This window comes from Mesoplodon bidens (assembly GCF_964165515.1).
Source record: "Mesoplodon bidens genome assembly, chromosome: 2".
NCBI lineage: Eukaryota > Metazoa > Chordata > Mammalia > Artiodactyla > Ziphiidae > Mesoplodon > Mesoplodon bidens.
In genome coordinates, this window is record NC_138177.1 from 109921530 (window position 1) to 109942557 (window position 21028).

The following is a 21028-nucleotide window of genomic DNA, read 5'->3' on the forward strand; positions in this document are numbered from 1 at the left end:
GGAAAAACAAACTCCTAGTGGTTTCAATTTTTCTGTATTCTTCAAGTAAACGGAAGAGAAATACAGAGAAAGAAAAAAAAATCACAAAATATAGGCATGCCTCAAGTCTTTATGTGATAACAAACTAAGAGGACTTTTCCTTTCCAAAGTATTTCAGACTTACTGCTATAACGTTTGAAGAAAAACAAGTTGGTTATCTAGAGGGAAAGAACACAACTAAAATCAGGAAATGTGAATTTTTGTGTAGACTAATATTTTTAATATTTGGCCACAGTTAAATTTTGTTTTATGCAATATATAAATTCTAGAAAAGCTGTGTACAAACACAATTGCTGAAAAATTCATTTGTATAATCTTTTATTTTTAAATGTAAATTCTCATGGAAAAAATTTTGTCCTCAATAATACACAGCATAGAAAATCTGTCAACATCTTTTCTGGATATATCAAAAGGAAATATCTCTCAAAATATTTCTACTATTATATTTGGTTCCTACACATTTTAATAGCAGTGGTAAAATAATTTAGAATAATCATAGGACCTGGTATACTGTTAAATTTATGAACTCTCTGGCACTTTTCCAAGTAAAAAGTAGACTATCATTATTCTATAATAGTGCTTGTTAAAGAAAGTTTTGTATTCTTATTCCATAATCACTGGGCACATAATAGACATTTCAAATAAAGATATTCTGTTCTAACATTTATTTCCGAATGATCCTTATTTAACATTTTTTCTGATTATGAAATTTGTATCTTAAAAACCAATTCATATTTTACTATATAAGTTTATTGTTAGCAACTTAGAAATTAATATCCTAATTTAGAGTCTCTTGCCATCTATGGTATTCATCTGTAAAGTTCTAATTCTGCAAAAAGCTTGTTTAGGGAAGTTAGGCCATTCTTTATGATGATTTCCTCATAAATTCTGAGGTGAACTAGCCAGTGATTTTGAAATTAATGTCTTGTCAAAGATAGCTCTTCTCCAGCAGTTGCTAATACAGAATCTCCAAAAGGAGAACTGTCTAGAAGAAAATAATTTATTCTGCTCATATAAGGTGTTGGGTAATCTCACAAGACATCACTGTCCAACACCAAGTTACCAGTTTTAAATTTCACTCTAAACCAAGTCTCAACCTTTTCTTTCCCAAAACAAGAGAGCCACAATAGACTTCTACCAGCACTGTGGTAATATGCTCCTAAGGCAATGATCCTTGACGATAGTAGTGGTAGTGAGTTGGGAACAGAAGGCAGTGGGAATGTCACGTCTCTTAACAAAACATACCCCTTAGCTCAAGTTAAGAATGAACTTGTTAGCTTCATCTAATAAATTCAAACTTGTTTATATTGTACTATCTTAAAGGTGCTCCAATTCAAGTCTGATTAATCTCTTCAAACTTTGGAAAAGAGACATAAACTATATAAATATTAGATTAAATCAGAAGCTTATAAATAAAATCTTTAAAGTTATTAAAGTTATATATATATCCTCACATATACATATATATAAAATCATTGAACTACTATATTTAATATATACCCACTTAGTCTTAAAAGACTACTCTGAGATTGATTTTTATAAAAAATATACCAGAACTTATTTATCCAAACAGGTTTCCTCCCCTTCAAAACAGCCACCTGGGACTCCATGTTGCCACTACCTGAATAGTTTTGTAACTATTCTTGATGACAACTCCTTCGGTCAGTTTGAGTCCCATGTGGAAAGGGAGTCACATCTAATTTTTAAGCTACACATAAGCATTCTCAAAATTGATTCATTCTCATCTTAATTACTATCTGTTTTTCTATTTCAAATATAATAAATCTATTTCCAGAAGACTTAATTTCCATCACCACTGAGGTTATTCAAAAAACATGACACAGCTTTAGGAGCTCTTATAATTTTTGTTTTTTAGCAACAAGTGTATCACGAAAATAAGAATATTGCCTCTTGATATGCTACTTTTCACTGATTTGAATGTATTAAGTTCTGAAAAGTTTGTTTAAAAACACAAAAACAATACCCTAAAGTCATATTCTAGTCTTAATGATAGATTACAGCTTGCATGTTATATGAGTGAAACCTTTTACAAGTCTTAAAGTTGTTAACCTAAAATATTGTTCTATTAAAAAAAACACTACTTACTGATGCTCTAGTTTCTGCAGCTTTTGCCTTTTTTAGTCTGGTTTTTGCAGCATCCAAATCCAGTCTCTTATTTTGTAATAGTTTCCTTTCTTTCTATAAATATAGGAAAGAAAAAAAAAGCCTAATGATGCTAAAAATCCAGTAAGAGCATACACATTTAAGGTATTATTCTCCATTAAATACATGAATCATCTGATAAAGATCTATGATTACAAAATTGGCTATAAAGTGATGATTCAGGTATCTGACTCCATTTTCTCACTATTTCCAATTTTAAAATGATAGAGACATTCTAGATATCTGGGAAAGATGGCAGGTGATGGCAGAAACAAAAGAATATTAGTTTTAATATTCTGTGATTTTGCCCCTTCAGGGAACATTTGGCAATATCTTCTTGGTTGTCACAATTGGGGGAGGGATGTTACTAGCATCTACTGGGTAGAAGCCAGAGATGCTGCTACGCATCTTATAATGCAGTATAGCTCCCACAACAAAGAATTATTCAACAGATAACCTAGGAAGTGCCTATGGTGAAGAAGGTAGAGGGCCCAGGGCAAAGCTCCTTGAAACCCTGTGCCACAGCACCAAAAGCAACTCTATTACTCCGAATACAGAATTTCAAGTTTATAGAATGAATAATGAACAAACATTAGTATGATATCTTAGAATTAGTACGATATCTTAGAATTCCTCATGGGAACATCAAGCTTCTTTATAACAGGTAAGTTTATAAGAATTCACTGTTTGCTTTATTAGTTCTTAGAATTCATATATCAAATAACATCCTATTGATAATCTAATATCTTTTCAATCGTATTTCATCTTTGTGGCTTTTCCTTTGTCTCAGGCCAAACACTTTTTATTCACAAATTCATTGTAAACATATTGGGTTTCAATAATATTGTGTAATAAGAAATCTTCAAATTAAGTTTGAAGTAGTATTTACAATAAAGAGCAGTCTTGCAAAAACCTTAGGAAAAAGATATCCACCTAAAACTCCACTCTCCATCACTTAAAAAACAAATTAAACCAAAAAAATAATAGATTAACAGATTAGGTTTGGGAAAGTGATATTTTTTTCTTTATTTCAGCAATAAAACACAGCTGTGTGAAAAGAAGATAATAGACTTCTAGGGATACAAAAAGACAGAAAGGCTAATAGCCAGAAATATAGCTTCCAGTAATTGGGATTCTCTCTCCCAGTTTAAATGAACAGCTATATGGCTATACTGTGGTGATAACTGTGCCGTATTTTAATAATCATTCCAGGAACTTCTCTATAGATTTTAGTGCTGGTAACGAACAAGAATGGATGTAAAGACACCTCAATAACACTACAGGGACACAAAAGTGGAGTCCGTATCATTAATAGTCCTTTATTTTGGTTAGTTTTGTGTTCTGTTGGAATATGCATCTAACTAGATTATTTAATTTTTCTAACTGCTACATCTACAAAGTCATTAAGAGGGCAAATTATTCATTAAAAACTGTAAGTATATACCTAAATTATTTTACTAAAAAAAATGAACATTTTCCAACTCACAGCAATTGTTTTGTAATCTCCTTCTATAAAGTTTCTTAAAGGAGTGAGAAAATTTAAGGCTGATGTTTGAATCAGCTCTCTGTCTGCTGTTCCAATTCGTTTTTGTGTTTCTCCACATTTAATAAGGGCATTACCTGCAAAGGAAAAAAGTTTGGTTTTTTTTTTTTTTTTTTTTACCATTGTCTGGTAATGTCAGAAAATCATGTTAAGATAAATCAGCAATTTGATCTGCCTTAAAGTCAGTTGTTACTTGTTTACTTAAGTAAAAATCAAATAAAATTAACTGTAGTTAAGGTAGTTTTATTTTGAAAGTAAATTTAAGATTATAAATATCAAAATGAAAATGACAAAGATGAACTCCTTATCATATCATAGTTAATTGTACCAACTCTACCAATGGGACAAAAGAGGACAGATACACTAAAAAATACTTATGGTCACAGCTCAAATAGTGTAGATATATTTATAAAAGTATAATTCTTAAAATATTTTAATAAGTAGATCAAGTCAAAATTCTTCTGTCTCTGTATTTATGCACTTACCTCGTGTTTATAAATAAGAGTATATATTTGTATCTTAAGTTAAAAAAAAAAACCTATGCTTTGCAGCACATATACCCTAATATTTAAATAGGACAAATTCAGTAGAAGATAGAGAAAAAAAAGAGAACCACAAGATTGGTTCTACTTCCAGTTCTACCTCTAACAAACTTCAGTTCTGTGGATCTTAATTCCTTCATGCTCAGATAAAATTAGATCTGATTGATAAGGAAGGTAATAATATAATGTAGTTAAGAGCTCAATTTCTGGATACAAATCTATATTTGAATTACTAGCTGTGGATGAACTATGTAACATCTCTAAGACTCAGTTTCCCTGTCTTTACACAGAGATAATAGAATTTACAAGTAGAATATAAGTGAGGATTTACCAATACATATATTGTACAGTGCTTAGCCCAATTCCTGAAATATTCAATTACTAATACTAATTAGTAATTACTAATACTAATCATCTATTACTAATACTATTATCAATTATTAATAAATAGATTCACAAAGCCCAATTCCAATAATCAGGGTACATTCAATGGAATTATTAGAAGTGCAAACAGATTAAGCAGGTTAAAAAGGAAAAAATTTAGAAGCTTTTTGAATGTTCATGCTCCACTAGGTCTTCAGCTTGGTGAAGGAAAGGGCTGGGTTTTCATGTACCTTTATGACCCCAGCATCTGAGTCTGGCACAAGAAGGCAATAACAAATCTGATCGATATATAAAGTTTTTATAAAATTTATATTTAAAATTTGAAGTAAAACTATAGGAATTTTAAGTATTTTCAGACTTCTGAAAGAATTATATTTTGAAGAACACAATGTGATAGTTTCAAAGTTGTACAGCTATAAGCCAGTTAATGGATTAATAGCATTCATGACACAGTACTTAGGTTATTTCCATCTGACATAAGTACTACTAAAACTAAGTTAATTTAGTCCCAGAATTCATGTGGTTTCATTAATCAGGACTATATACGTAGAAAATCACTTAATTTACCTATCATTTCATACCCAAGTAAGGACAAATTTCTTGCAGAAGTCTTAATAAAAAGAATTATTAGCCATGAATAACAGGAAAAAAGCTACAGAAATCTGAAATAGTCTTATGTTCTGAGAAAATTAGATTTGAGGGGTAATGATATATAACTGAGCTTCAGAGTTATACATTAAAAGTCACTACAGCAACTAAAAAAAGCTGGCATAACTGTGAAATGTAATAGAAAATTTAAAGTATATGAGGAAAATAGAAATAAAATGTCATCCATACATCGAGAGATAACCATTGTTAACATTTTTGTGGTACTGACATTACTTGGGTAACGAAAGCACTAGTTCAAATATTTAGTATGTGCCAGGTACTTTATTATAGAAATAAATCCTCAAGAAAGCTTAAAAAAGAAAAATCAACTAGAGGAGACATATATAAACAGAGACTGCAATATATCACAAGAAGTACAACAGAGGTGCTGCAAGATTCAATGGGAATACCTATTTAGACCTAAAAAGATGTGAATTCTCAGAATATATGCTTAAATATATTAAATACTAAGTTACACTGTATATATTTAGTGGTCACTTACATTTGTCACTTCATCCAAAATTTTAAGACAAAAAATTTGAAGTTAAAATTGATTCTACTAATATTAGGTAAATGTTAATGATGTCTCTAAGTAGTAAAAATCTAAGAGTAAAGATATCTCTTAGCGGACCTTTTGCCTTTCACTTACCATAAGCTGTTCCAGGGCCAAACTCAGTCCCTGCATCAATCATATATTGTCCCAAAAGTTCTGGGTTGTTTATACGACTTGGAGCTTTTCTATCCAGTTTCTCATAAACAAATTCTTCTATCCTGGCATCTAGGAAAAAGGTTTAAAATTACCAATGATTTCAAAAAGCTAAGCTATTTGAAAGACTGTTTTGTTCCCCTACTAGACATTTATCACCTTGTAAAATAAACATGAAATTAATATGCTTTCAAGTACATATCTTAATATATAATTTTTCATTTGCATGTTAAGAGTATTACATAACTCTAAGAAACTTATATTTTAAAAATCTGATAAAATATTTTGGAACAAAAGTATTTAACATAAAGGAAAACTATTATGAGTATTTTATAGGATTTTAAGTTCCAGAAAGGGTTGGTATTCCTTTAATATCTAGTGAAGTTGCCTTTGCCCCATTCATATACTGTCTAACTTTTAACTTTGAATTTATGTATACAATTTTAAAATCAGGGATTTCCAACTATAAAAATACAGATATAAGGTACCTAGAAAAACCAAAGAGTCACATACTTCTGTCACTATTATTTTGCTTTAGTTTGCTCATATGCTCAATCTCCCTCTTAGAGGCTAAATATTGGGAGTTTAAGGAATGGAACAATCGGATTTGGAATAGTCTACAGAGATCAGCAATATGATTCCTTGGCTTAATTTTATTTAATTATGTTTAAAGAATATAAATATCTGAGCACTCAAAAGATTTCATCATTAAAAATAAAAATGTCATGAAGAACCTAGGGGTAAGACAGGAATAAAGACACAGACCTACTAGAGAATGGACTTTAGGATATGGGGAGGGGAAAGGGTAAGCTCTGACAAAGTGAGAGAGTGGCATGGACATATATACACTACCAAACATAAAATAGATAGCTAGTGGGAAGCAGCCGCTTAGCACAGGGAGATCAGCTGGGTGCTTTGTGACCACCTAGAGGGGTGGGATAGGGAGGGTGGGAGGGAGGGAGACACAAGGGGGAAGAGATATGGGAACATATGTATATGTATAACTGATTCACTTTGTTATAAAGCAGAAACTAACACACCACTGTAAAGCAATTATACTCCAATAAAGATGTAAAAAAAAAGATTTCATCATTAAAAATAAGTTTAAAATACAAATTAGGAATTAGCATAAATGAAAAGGAAAAAACATCTGTAAGATCTGAATAAACACTTGGTTATCATAATATTTAAGAAATTCACATTTACACTGCTGCCCAACAGTGAGATATTTCAGAGACAAATAAGAAAAAAGTCAAAGTTTCAGACTTCTCAGAAACAATGATTAAACATAAAATTACAATCCAAAAAGAATCTCAGTTAAATAGGTTCCTTCTAAGCACCTCACATAAGTCCTCCACAAGTGGAAGTGTCACGCAGTACACTGGAAATTTCAAAAATAAGCTGAACCAGTAATAGAAACACTTCAGGAGTTGGCAAAAGTGTTAATTTTCATACATAAAACAGGCTGTTGGAACAATACTCGCTTTTGTGGTAGACTCTGGTGCAGCATCAGAAGAGTTTTTAAGCAGGAATTTAAAAACCTTTAAATTAGTTAAAATCAAAATGAGTCAGTTCAAAACATAACCACTGAGAAGATATTAACTAAATTGCAGAACTTCATTTTCTGATGTGAGAGTGATTTTTATCTTTGCCATCTATCTATTTGGTCAAAAGTTTAAAGCTGAATCCCATGTTGATTTCATTCAGTTAAAAAAAAATTGGTATATTTTAAATAAATGTTTCATTTCAATAGGGCATTAAAAGGTCATCATAAAATCTTATCAAAAAATGCAGGCAGGGGCTTCCCTGGTGGCGCAGTGGTTGAGAGTCTGCCTGCCGATGCAGGGGACACGGGTTCGTGCCCCGGTCCGGGAGGATCCCACGTGCTGCGGAGCGGCTGGGCCCGTGGGCCATGGCTGCTGGGCCTGCGCTCCGCGGCGGGAGAGGCCACAGCAGTGAGAGGCCCGCGTACCGCAAAAAAAAAAAAAAAAAAATGCAGGCAATTCTGCTATAATACAATGTATATTTCTGAAAAATCCTAGGTTCTGAAAAATCATGCACTAAAAGTAACATGGCTTACAGGAAAAAGAAGGTTGGGTCTGACTACTCAAAATCTGTGTAACTTTATAATGAGAGCATAAATAAAACACACAAAAAATTCTGTTACTACTTTAGACTTAAAACACTAATGTAAAACTGTATTATATGAGCCATTTTAACTCCCTTCTACCGACATCATTCCCATTTACCAGATGAGTGTGAACTTATTTGCCAATCACAAAAACATGCTGTAGAACAGACTATATTATTTGAGGAACTATGGATAGAGCAAGGAACAAGAGGAAAAACGTCTACTACTTTCTTTTCTCTTTCTTTCTTTTTCTTTTTAGGTACCATGGTATATTATTTAAGTAGCCTTAAATGAATAAGAAATAACACATGGTGTCCAAAGACAACAGGCCTCACTCAAAGTGTAAAAGGACTATTTCAAAAAGTCACCACAATTTAACTAAAATGGCACAGTATTACTAATATTTTGTATAGTGCTTGAGGTTTACGTAATAGCAACGAAGTTTAAAGCTTGGAACTTTAAGTTAGTAACTTAAAGTAGGTTTATGGCATTTCACAACATGGTCACAATAACACTGGGGAAAAGGGGAAGGAAAGCAGGAATTGTTATTGTTGCTTTTGTCCTTCAGTTTTGATCTGTAAAACTCAGGGTGTCAATAGTTCAAGTTCCACTTCTAATTAGCTATGCTACACTGAACAAAATGCTAACTTGTGAGTTTCAATTAAAACAATTATTATGCACCTTATTTGCGATGTTATTGACTTAGGTGATCTGAAAAGCTTTATGGTGTTGTCTGAAAATCAAACGGAATAATTTATGTAAAAATGTAAAACTAAACATAAATAGTTGGTAACTACTTAAGTTTCTATATAATTTTTCCTTAATTACTAGGGACAACTCTCCCCTGGATGAGAAAGGAAGATTAATTTATCTACACAGGCTTTCATAACTCTTAAAATTCAAACTCGCTGCCTGAAATTGAGTTTTCAAGAGGATTCTACAGAGGCCTGAAAAATGTTACTTGTCAATTTGTTAGAGGGTATACAATGAAGTGTTTATCACCCTCTTCTTCACCAAAAGCACACACACAAAATAATTATAGACCCCAAAGCCATAACCAAAAAATGTTTTCCAAGAGCCATTAAAACTTTTTTTAAAAAACATTAAAAAAACTTATTAACAGTACCTTTTAATAAAATTAGTCAATAATGGAGACAAAAGGTAAAAAATTTCTTACTTGGATTTGGCTGCAATAACACTTCAGTTTGTTTCATTATTTTTTCTGTCCATATTTTGGTACATTCAGCTTTGCTAAGGAGGTTCTCTAAGTGAGCATCCAATTCTGTCTTCTCTGCCTGGCCAAGCTTTTCTTCTGTGAACTGTTATTGATTATACAGTTAAAAAAAAAGTTAAATATACCCCAAATACATTTTAGGAATCTGTATTAAAAAGAAAACTCAAATCCAAACAATCCCGGGCATACAAATAATTGTCTGTAAACTGCTGTATATGAATGCTCCTTTTTGCCCCTCTGGTAATTTATCCATACCTCTTTTGTGGCACTTAGGATAATCCTATTCCATAGTTAATACATATACTTAGTTCTGCTGAAATGTATGGTGTGAATGCTATAGAAAATCTAGCATACTGTCCTGTATATAAAGTATATAAATATTTCTTACATTATAAAGGTAGGATAACATAGTGGTAAGGAATAAAAGTTTTGAGCCAGCTGGATCTGAATTCAAATCCTGACTGCACTGCTAACTGTGTGACCTGAGCAAGCTTTTGAATATTTTTTCCTTAGGTATCTTCCATCGCAAAAGAGAGACAATACATATATTACGGTGTTTTAAGAATTAAGTAAGGGTATGTATGTAAATCACTTTGTTCAGTGCCTGATAATTATTAGTTTGAATTTAAAAAGGGCTATTTATGTTTAATGTGGCTTTGTATCATTGGCACTTAAATCACACCTAGTTAGATAGGCTTTTATGGGATGTTCTGGGAAACTATCATTTAAGTTGTTTCTTCAAAATATGTTCCAGTAATTGATTTATGGACTAACTTTTGGAACATATCCTATTCATACTACTGAGGCATCTTTTAAACATCATAAAATGTAGTTAAATATACTCACAACATATCAGTTTTTATTATCCTTAGTGGTTTTTGAGGAAAGGCAGCATTGCCCATACAATAACAAAGAGGTAAAAGTATTTCTGTGTAGATTTTATAGAGACTTCTGGACACTTTTAATTAAATACTAGAAGCAATGACTCAGGCTGTTTATCATGCATAATTTTCCTCTAGAATATGTGGTTTCCCATCATAACACAGGTATGTCACTAGCACTAATTCTATACTCATTAGTCATGACTCATTTCTGGATAACAAAATAGAATGTTCACCTTTAAAATATCTTCTGCAGGGGCTTCCCTGGTGGCGCAGTGGTTAAGAGTCCGCCTGCCGATGCAGGGGACACGGGTTCGTGCCCCGATCCCGGAAGATCCCACATGCCGCGGAGCGGCTGGGCCCGCGAGCCATGGCCGCGGAGCCTGTGTGTCCGGAGCCTGTGCTCCGCAACGGGAGAGGCCACAGCAGTGAGAGGCCCGCGTACAGCAAAAAAAAAAAAAAAAAAAAAAAAAAAATATCTTCTGCAGCTCCATTTTTCTGAATTTTATTATCTGTTTCTTTCAGCATCCTTCTTGGTCTAATACTTTCAATTGATTATCAGTTAGCACTTTTAGCTTTTAGAATGTTTTTCTTAGACTTCTGGTACACCCCCACTAAAGGTTTTATTCAAGGCCTAGAAATAGCTTCAATAGCTTTTGTAAAGCTTTAGGTCTTTTAAAGACTGGCCTGTAGCCAAACCCTGACCCAATGGGTGGAACTGAGAATAGTAGTTCCAAAGCTATTGCCTAAGCCTGTAAACTTGCAGTGTACTGTAACCAAGGATAGGAGAGGCATTGGGAAAAAGATCAAAACTCTGACCCCAAGGTCAGCTGGGTAACTATGCAATCTAATTCTTAAGAGAGAATGCTGATATTCTTTACAGATCCCTGAAGATTCTAAGCTGTAGACCTGCCAAAGGTATACATTAGAATTTTACAGGTTCCAAGTCTACCTCCCTTGGTTAAATAGATTATTTCCCAGATAATGCAACGAGTAGTTCACCCAAGTGAACATCATCTATAAAGGATTATCTACCAGTAGAGAAAAATTCTCCCCTTAGCTCCGTAGTAAGCAAGTATATCTATTTTGTTTGTTCATTCCATTCATTCCTTCAACAAATATTTATTAAGCACCTACATATGTGCTAGGCATTATTCTAAGCACATGGATTTCAGAAGCCAAAAAACAGACGAGGTTTTTGCTCTAAGGAAGCTTACATATTAATGGAGAAGACAGACAAAAAACAAGTAATTTGACAATAAGAATACAAAGATAAAAAGATGGTGGACAGAGGACCAACACAGATGGTCCTATTGTTTCTTGAACCAGTGACTGAATGATTAACTGAGTGAATTTATGGAACCCTTAAGTATGAATGAGATAGTTTGATTATAGAAAGCCTGTTCAGAAAATAGCAGTTCTGTAGGAAGAACCACATGAGCAATTTACTTAAGTACCAGTAATAAATTCTGATATTTACTTGCACTTTCTGAGAGTGAAAAACAGTTGCTGTGCATTTTGTATCATGTACTCAAAAACATCTTGTTACACAGGTAAGAATCATAAATTTAGTGATGAAGAAATTGAGGCTCAGGATGGTTTAAAGTTTTGCCCTAAGATGTCAGTGTTGGGATTCAATCTTGTATCTGTTTGAATCATAGTCTTATTATATACTCTCTTATCCTTCCAGTAAAATACTTGCTGATTTCAAGCAATTAATATTTTCTATCACCATTACCTAAACACACCTTGTGCTTCTCTGTCCCTCTTTCTTTGTTCATAGCACTCTGGTGAGCTGTATCCTATGGCCCACCTCTGCTTCCTACCTGATATTCAATCATCATCAAATTAAGGATAATAACTTCAATCCTATCTAAAATAAACAATAAAAGGGTGGGAGGGGACATAAGAACATTGCTAATGTTATCATATATTTTAGTTGAAATCATAAATTTAAAATTTATTATTTCAATGTGTAATTGTAAAAGATATATTTCCCATGATTTTATCACTATGGGGATTTAAGGATTTTTTCCATTGTTAATCACAAGGTATGATATATTAAGATAATGAACTAGTACAACACTTAATACATAAATTTTCCTCTAAAACATTTTTAAGAATACATCAACTACAGAAAATGATGAGTTATATCAACTAAATTAAGGAGAATTATTAATCAAAGATATTTGTGGAGAATACATACTTTTTCTTCAACTGTATGTGAGATATATATTTAGCATATGACATGGTTCTTGCCCTCAAGGATTTTATGATCTTAACAATATTGCTTACACACAAACATAAAATTATGATATCTTTGTCAGAAGGACAAAAGACTTATTCTTTCTTTAAAAAAAAAAGACCCCTTTCCTGATTGCCAAAAATTTTACCCTAAAAATTTTAGTTTTCAACATCTTTAAGTCCAAAATCATTACTGACTTTGTAGTCAATTAGTGCTGATAGTTGTTCATTATAAACTACATTGATTTTAAGCATTTTTTTTTTTGCGGTACGCGGGCCTCTCACTGTTGTGGCCTCTCCTATTGCGGAGCACAGGCTCCGGATGCGCAGGCTCAGCGGCCATGGCTCACGGGCCCAGCCACTCCGCGGCATGTGGGATCTTCCCGGACCGGGGCACGAACCCGTGTCCCCTGCATCGGCAGGCGGACTCTCAACCACTGCGCCACCAGGGAAGCCCTTAAGCATGTATTTTAATGCATGTATAGCACTACCATTTAATAATTAAAAACTTCTGTGAAAACAAGCTACAATGAATGTCAGAATGCAAAAAAGTCATAGAAATCCAAACCCAATGTTCTCTAAAGTGTCATTTGATGTACTGTTCTTTCATAATATTTCATTAGTAACCCAGTAAAATGACCTGAGAAAAGAAAGGTTAATCCACTCTTTATATATTTTGTCTAAACATTGCTTTAAGAAAAAGATTGTCTTTCAGCCTCTTCAATAAGTGGTGCTGGGAAAACTGGACAGGGACATGTAAAAGTTTGAGATTAGATCATTCCCTAGCACCATACACAAAAATAAGCTCAAAATGGATTAAAGACTTAAATGTAAGGCCAGAAACTATCAAACTCTTAGAGGAAAACATAGGTAGAACACTCTATGACATAAATCACAGCAAGATCCTTTTGGACCCACCTCCTAGAGAAATGGAAATAAAAACAAAGATAAACAAATGGGACCTAATGAAACTTCAAAGCTTTTGCACAGCAAAGGAAACCATAAAGAAGACCAAAAGACAACCCTCAGAATGGGAGAAAATATTTGCAAATGAAGCAACTGACAAAGGATTAATCTCCAAAATTTATAAACAGCTCATGCAGCTCAATAGCAAAAAAACAGACAACCCAATCCAAAAATGGGCAGAAGACTTAAATAGGCATTTCTCCAAAGAAGATATACAGACTGCCAACAAACACATGAAAGAATGCTCAACATCATTAATCATTAGAGAAATGCAAATCAAAACTACAATGAGATATCATCTCACACCAGTCAGAATGGCCATCATCAAGAAATCTAGAAACAATAAATGCTGGAGAGGGTGTGGAGAAAAGGGAACCCTCTTGCACTGCTGGTGGGAATGTGAATTGGTACAGCCACTATGGAGAACGGTATGGAGGTTCCTTAAAAAACTACAAATAGAACTACCATATGACCCAGCAATCCCACTACTGGGCATATACCCTGAGAAAACCATAATTCAAAAAGAGACATGTACCAAAATGTTCATTGCAGCTCTATTCACAATAGCCCGGAGCTGGAAACAACCTAAGTGTCCATCATCGGATGAATGGATAAAGAAGATGTGGCACTATATATACAATGGAATATTACTCAGCCATAAAAAGAAACGAAACTGAGCTATTTGTAATGAGGTGGATAGACCTAGAGTCTGTCATACAGAGTGAAGTTAGTCAGAAAGAGAAAGACAAATACCGTATGCTAACACATATATACGGAATTTAAAAAAAAAATGTCATGAAGAACCTAGGGGCAAAACGGGAATGAAGACGCAGACCTACTTGAGAATGGACTTGAGGATATGGGGAGGGGGAAGGGTGGGCTGTGACAAGGCGAAAGAGAGGCATGGACGTGTATACACTACCAAACGTAAGGTAGATAGATAGTGGGAAGCAGCCGCAGAGCACAGGGAGATCAGCTCGGTGCTTTGTGACCGCCTGGAGGGGTGGGATGGGGAGGGTGGGAGGGAGGGAGATGCATGAGGGAAGGGATGTGGGAACAGATGTATATGTATGACTGATTCACTTTGTTATAAAGCAGAAACTAATTAAAAAAATAAATAAATAAACTTAAAAAAAAAAAAACAGACAAAACAATGACTTATAGTAAGGATGAATATTATATTTCACATTCTTAGAAACAATGTTTCCCTAAAGCTATGAGATTATACTGTTCCGCTGAATAAAATATTGACAGCTTTAAAAAAAAAAAAAAAAGAAAAAGATTGTCTTTGAGTCAGCCACATTATGCCAGGCACTGCAATCCTTCCTTTACTACAGGATAGACATGTAGGCTACAGTAGGAAATAAGCCTGGATTCCATGCCCTGATTTACTAGAGAGAATAAAGGACTACAAGTAAAAAGTCTGTGTGATCAAAGACATCTATTTAATATAAACTCTAACCAACAATTCTTTGATTGGGTAAAGTAATAGTTTAAAAGTATTCTAAACTTCTTGGGGGCAAATGTGTAACACAAACTGAATATATTCGTAAACTGTGAAGTAGATTCTCCTCAACTGGTTCTCAATTTTGGCTGCTCTTTGGAATTGGGGGAGCTTTCAAAAATACTGATGCTGAATCCAATTCCAAGGATTCTAATTTAACTGGACTGAGGTGCAGGCTGTAAAGATTCCTTCGGTAATTTTAAGTGTAGCTAAGACTGAGAACTACTGTTCTAAGCTCATACAGAATTATTTTAATATCAGGTTAACAAAACATGCTCTATCTAGTTGTTTACTAAATTAATGCCAACAGCACCAAAGGATGTGAACACAGTTTTGGGTAACACTAAAAGCGAAGAGTTTTTACAGAATGAGAAAATGTATGGCCTTTGAATGGGATATATTTATTAGAATTTCAGAGACGTGGTGAACTTACTGCAATTTAAATTCTATAAAAGAAATGGAATTTCAGGAGGACCTGAGAGAGTGGAATTGCATCCACACAGGATCCGACAGGAGCTGGTGGAGGCCAGCATCATAATTCATCTTTACATCCCCAGCTTAGATACACTATTGTGCTTGCTAAATTAAATGGGAAATAAAGGCCAAACCTACAACTAAAGTTTAAAAACCTCTTCCCCCTCAGAAAATAGCTGGTGTTCATGAAGTTCATAGTGTAACTCTAGTAGTCAGTTCAAAGAAAATGTTAGAAAATTAAAATGAACCCCCTTCCCTCAGTAATTTAGTTTGAAAATATTTTTTTAGAGAGTATATATCATTTTAACAACGGTGAGCAAAGTTTTGCTTCAATAACAATTCTGAATTAAAAATGAGCCTACTTGAAAGATTTATCAAATGAAGAACAGTAATTCACAAAATGGATATTTACTACAAAGAATATTTAATTATGATAAATTGAGAGTAGATGATGAAGTCCTTGAGGGCAGCAACTGGCTCTCATTCATTTTTGTATCCTTCAATACCAAGCACCTAGGAGGTACTCAATAAATATAGGTTCAATTAATGAGTCTGTTTCAGACTAGCATTAATCAACTTCAAGGTCAGCAGATATAATGTTAGAAAAATACTAATAAAAATAATTATTTAACATGCTAGATTCAAAGAGTAAACTTTGCATACAGATACTACTTTCTTGGCTAAAATGACATAAAAATTAAAACAAAAACCAAACAGAAAACCATATTGGATATTGTGAGAGGGGAATAAGAAAGAGAGCTGAGGACTTCCCTGGTGGCACAGTGGTAGAGAATCCGCCTGCCAATGCAGGGGACATGGGTTCGAGACCTGGTCCGGGAAGATCTCACATGCCTTGCAGCAACTAAGCTGTGCGCCACAACTTCTGAGCCTGCGCTCTAGAGCCCACAGGCCACAACTACTGAAGTCCGCGTGCCTAGAGCCTGTGCTCTACAACAAGAGAAGCCACCGCAGTGAGAAGCACGCGCACCGCAAGGAAGAGTAGCTCCCACTTGCCGCAACTAGAGCAAGCCCGCGTGCAGCGAGGAAGACCCAAACGCAGCCAAAAATAAATAAATAAATAATGAATTTATTTTAAAAAAGAGTTGATTCCTTTAGACATACAATCTTATTAATGATGCGAAAGCCACAGAGTGACAGAATTTCAGAGTTCTAAGAGACCTTACAAAATAATTCATTACAAGAAAAATGCCACATGATCAAACAAAATTGAAAAATGACACAGGAATTGACATAGGAATTCATATCAAGATTCTGTGGTCTGAGATGGACTTGAAGTTATATCTTGAGGTAAGGAAAGGCCACAGAAAGGGAGCAGAGAGCATTCAAGATGAGTTTAACTGTATGAACAAAAATCTAGAGTTAGAAAAGTACAAGATATTTTTGAAATTAAAAAAATAATTTGATAGGAATACAGTATTTATATATGAGTGAGAGAAAAGACAAGGCTGGAAGGGAGTATTTAATTCTCAATTAAGGAATCTGGACTGAAAAGGTAGGATTTGAATGGTTTTTAAGACATTAATAAAGTCAACAATTTATCAAGGATATATTACCTGATCCTTTTGTGTTCTACTGAAGGCATCACGAACAACAAAAAGACCTAAATGGATTGTTAGGGAAGGAATACTCCTATTCATTTATACATTTTACCTTAATATTCTTTTTAAAGTACCGAGGTATATAAACACATTTTAGAAGACTGAGAGTGGAGTAATGGGACCCATTTATATGATTTAGTAGTTTGATTTTACTTTTTTTTAAAACAGGGAACATGTTTAATTTTTAAGTAAAATGAAAACATGTATAGCAGCTGTCTAACCAGAGAATGAATGGCCTATTCCTTAAGGTATAATTTGATTTGAATAGAATTATTTAGAAATATCAAAGCTAAATTCCATTCCTACTGTTTTTATTGCTTATAATGAGTAATTGGCATAGCTCTTACACTATTCTTAGCATGAAACTTGGCACTTTGGCACTACACTGATGTCAACTCAATTTAGAGTAGGAACTCAGTTATCGACTAAATACAGAAATGAGAAAGTGGTGTTCTGTTGAAAATTACCACACAGCATTCCAAATTTCACATTACATTTTGGAACCATCCTTTTTCTCCTTACATATTTTATTTTAAAGAATTGTGGAGACTTCCCTGGTGCCACAGTGGTTAAGAATCCGCCTGCCAATGCAGGGGACATGGGTTCGAGCCCTGGTCTGGGAAGATCCCACATGCCGCGGAGCAACTAAGCCTGTGCACCACAACTACTGCCTGTGAGCCACAACTACGGAGCCCACGTGCCACAACTACTGAAGCCTGCTCACCTAGAGTCCGTGCTCTGCAACAAGAGAAGCCACTGCAATGAGAAGCCCCTGCTCGCCGCAACTAGAGAAAGCCCGCGCGCAGCAACGAAGACCCAATGCAGCCAAAAATAAAAAACAAATAAACTTATTTAAAAAAATTGTGGAAAATGTCAAACATAAACAAAAGTATAATAGTATAATAAAACCTCATGAACCCATAACCCAGCATCAGCAAGTATCAACCTTCTGCCAATGTTGTTTCAACTACCCATCTTTATTTCTTCTAAAATATTTTAAAGCAATTCTCAGACATGATATAGTTTATACGTAAATATTTCAAAATGTACCTCTAACAGATACAGACGTAATATAAAAAGTCACATTAAAGAGCCTGTTCATCCTGAAATTTTTCCCTTCTTAGTAAATGGCTCAAGCCAAAACCTCAGAGTCATCCTTGACTCATCTTTCTCTCATACTCCAGAGCCAATATGACATGCAATACTGGTTAGATTCTGAACCTCCCCTGCTATGCTATCATTATTTAAGTCATAACACCTTTTGCCTGTCCTATGGCCACAGCTCCCTAACTGGTCTCCCTAGCACTCCTGCCACCTCAGATTCTGCACTTGTTGCCTCTGCCTGAAATGCTTTTCCTCCAAAAAAAACTGGGAACTATCACTTCCTTGAGGTCTTTTCGAATTTGATCCTATTAGAAAGGCGTGCCCTTACCATCATGTCTATACAACATGGCAACAACCATCACCCCTGCCCTTAACCTATCCCTTTTGCCTGTCTTCTCCATCACAACCTGATGTATTTACTAGTTTGTCTTATCCTGTTAGATTGTAAGCTTCAGGAGGGCATTGTGTTGATTTTATTCACTTTTATATCACTTTGTATCACTAGTGTCCAAAACTGTAGTGACACACAGACATGGAGTAGGCACTTAAGTATGGAAGACTGAAAATTATTTGATAACTAACAGATTATAATTTTAAAACTTTTTCCTAGAGAATTTGAAACAATGAGTAATTGAAATTCATTTTGGAAGTACATCTTGAGAGCTTTGTCTCAAGATTTTTTAAATCAAATCTATCAATTATTTAAATCAATTTGTAATATATGTGTCCTATTTAAGCAGTGCGGATTATGCACCTTGCAAACATACCTAGATGTTTGTACGTATGTATGTATTTATTTTTATTTATTTACTTATGGCCCTGCCGCGTGGCAGGCGGGATCTTAGTTCCCCCACCAGGGATCTAACCCCTGAAGTGGAAGCCAGGAGTCTTAACCACTGGACCACCAGGTAAGTCCCTCTAGCTGTATTTAAAAGAGTGGCATTACTTAGTGTCAAATCTGCATTCAGCATCTAGAATCACATGGAATCAGCACTAAAACAACACCAAAGCTCACAATATAGGCAGCCATTATCTTGCTCTAGTTCTATGATTCTTTGCCAAAAATAGTGCAATGTAAGATCAACTATGCCAATAAAACCGGGGTAAAGGAAATAAGGAAAGCAGTGATGCAATACAAATGATTTATTTCAGTATCAATTTGGTATGTTATATTAGAAAACTATTTTTCTCTTCTCTTTACAAAAGAGAATGTTGTTGCTACTATGTCATCAACTTAAACACCAGACTGTTTACAACCCATGTTGTGATGAAATTTACATCTGTTCGTAGATTTAACTGAGTTGGCATAACGTGGGTGATGACTGTAGAAAACTGTCCAAAGTTCCCTAGTACTGACACTTCCTTGATTTCTGAATACCGCGAGACGGTCAACTTTTCCCCTTAAAGTGTATTTGAAAAATGTCCCTGTGACTATAAGCACAACATGAATCTTCCCTTTCTCTCGCACTGCCCTACTGTCAGTGCTTCCCATTTCGAAAATGAGTGGGAACCCCCCTAACTCAGTGGCCCTGGCAAAGTCTGGACGCCAACTGGGGATCTCCATTTCTCCCGCGGACTGCCAAGCCCAGGGACCGTCCTCTCGGGGTGAGAGAGGGCTGCAGGGAACTGTGCTGGCAGCTCTCTGGGTTGAGGGGCAAGGAAAGGAAACTTCCTTCTTGGACTCGGCGAGGAGAGTGAGAAAGACGAAATGAAAGGGTGGGGGTGGTTCAAGAACGGTCTCTGTGCGGACTCGCAAGGCCTCCGCCAGCCCCGGGAGGGAGGTCACACGAGCACCGGCGTCGTGAGGTCAGAAAGGCGGGTGGTGCTGTGCCTCGGCCCGAAGCCAAAATCAAGGCGACCTCCAGAGGAGGGAGGAAGCTCCGGGCCCCGTCCCCACTCCGCCTCGCTTCCCCGGGAGCGGCGGTAGGGCAGGAGAGGGGAGGAAAACGGCCGCCGGGCCCGAGGGGCACCAGGCCGCGCCCTTCACCCGGGCCTCCGGCCGCAGCAGGCCCGCCGGGCGGTCGGCGAAGCCGGGTGCGGAGGGCGCGGCCGCCTCGGGTGAACCCTCCCTGGCCCCTTCGGGAGTCGCCACCCCTTCTTCCCGCCGCGGTACCTGCACTGCACGACTGAGGAAGGTGCCCGCGTCGGCCGCCAGCTTCTTCACGTTGAAGTCCATGATGTTCATCCTGGGAGGCAGCCGGCGGCTGACCTAGTGGGGAGGCTGAAGCGCCGCGGCCGGGCTGGGGCGCCGGGCGAGTGGCGGGGGCAGACGTGGTAGGTGGAGGGAGGCGGCGCCAGTCCCGCCGCCGCAGCTGTCGTTTCCGTGAAGGGGGAGAGAGAGGGTGGGGCGAGGGGAGAGAACTAGCGCCTCGGAGCCGGCCGCGCGCCCAGGCAGCGGCGGCCGAGACACAGGGCCTGTCCCGCCGGGAGTGCTGCCACTAACGTCGGTAGGGGCCGCGGTGGGCCTGCAGAGGACGACCGGGTAACCCGGCCGTGAAAGTCAGGGTCCCCAAGGGAGGAAAAGAGCGCGGGCCGCGGGGCGGAGCCTTTGTAGAGGTTATCGCGGGAACAGCGACCCCTTCAGGATCGCCGCGGGGTGCGCCGGGAGCTTGGCCAGTTCCGCCTAGGGGAGGGTCGTGTTCGTTGTCAGGTGCGCGCCGCTGGGCGGCTGAGGCGCTGCGTGTTTGCAATTAAGCCCCTGAGAGCCAAGAGCAGAGACAACCCAAATCCCCCCTTTTTGTTTTAAGTGAAAATGTGGAAGTTGTAGCATAAAATTACAGTATCTGTGAAATTAGAACCACCAGCTCTCTGTCATCTTGTAGCACCCGCGCCCCGCTGGTCCCTGA

The 21028-nt window shown here is 36.5% G+C and overlaps 1 protein-coding gene across 1 annotated transcript in view; it reads right to left on the bottom strand.

The window, feature by feature from the left end:
• SH3GLB1 (SH3 domain containing GRB2 like, endophilin B1) overlaps positions 1-20694 on the bottom strand; it is a 37711-nt gene extending 17017 nt beyond the window's left edge. Inside the window, exons 1-5 of the mRNA XM_081222808.1 lie at positions 20296-20694; positions 9334-9475; positions 5969-6097; positions 3689-3822; positions 2146-2238 (exon numbers count right to left, since the gene is read on the bottom strand). Coding sequence (XP_081078934.1) covers positions 2146-2238; positions 3689-3822; positions 5969-6097; positions 9334-9475; positions 20296-20367 — 570 coding nt within the window. The 5' untranslated portion in view covers positions 20368-20694. The remainder of the gene's footprint in view (positions 1-2145; positions 2239-3688; positions 3823-5968; positions 6098-9333; positions 9476-20295) is intronic.
• Between the last annotated feature and the right edge of the window lie 334 nt (positions 20695-21028).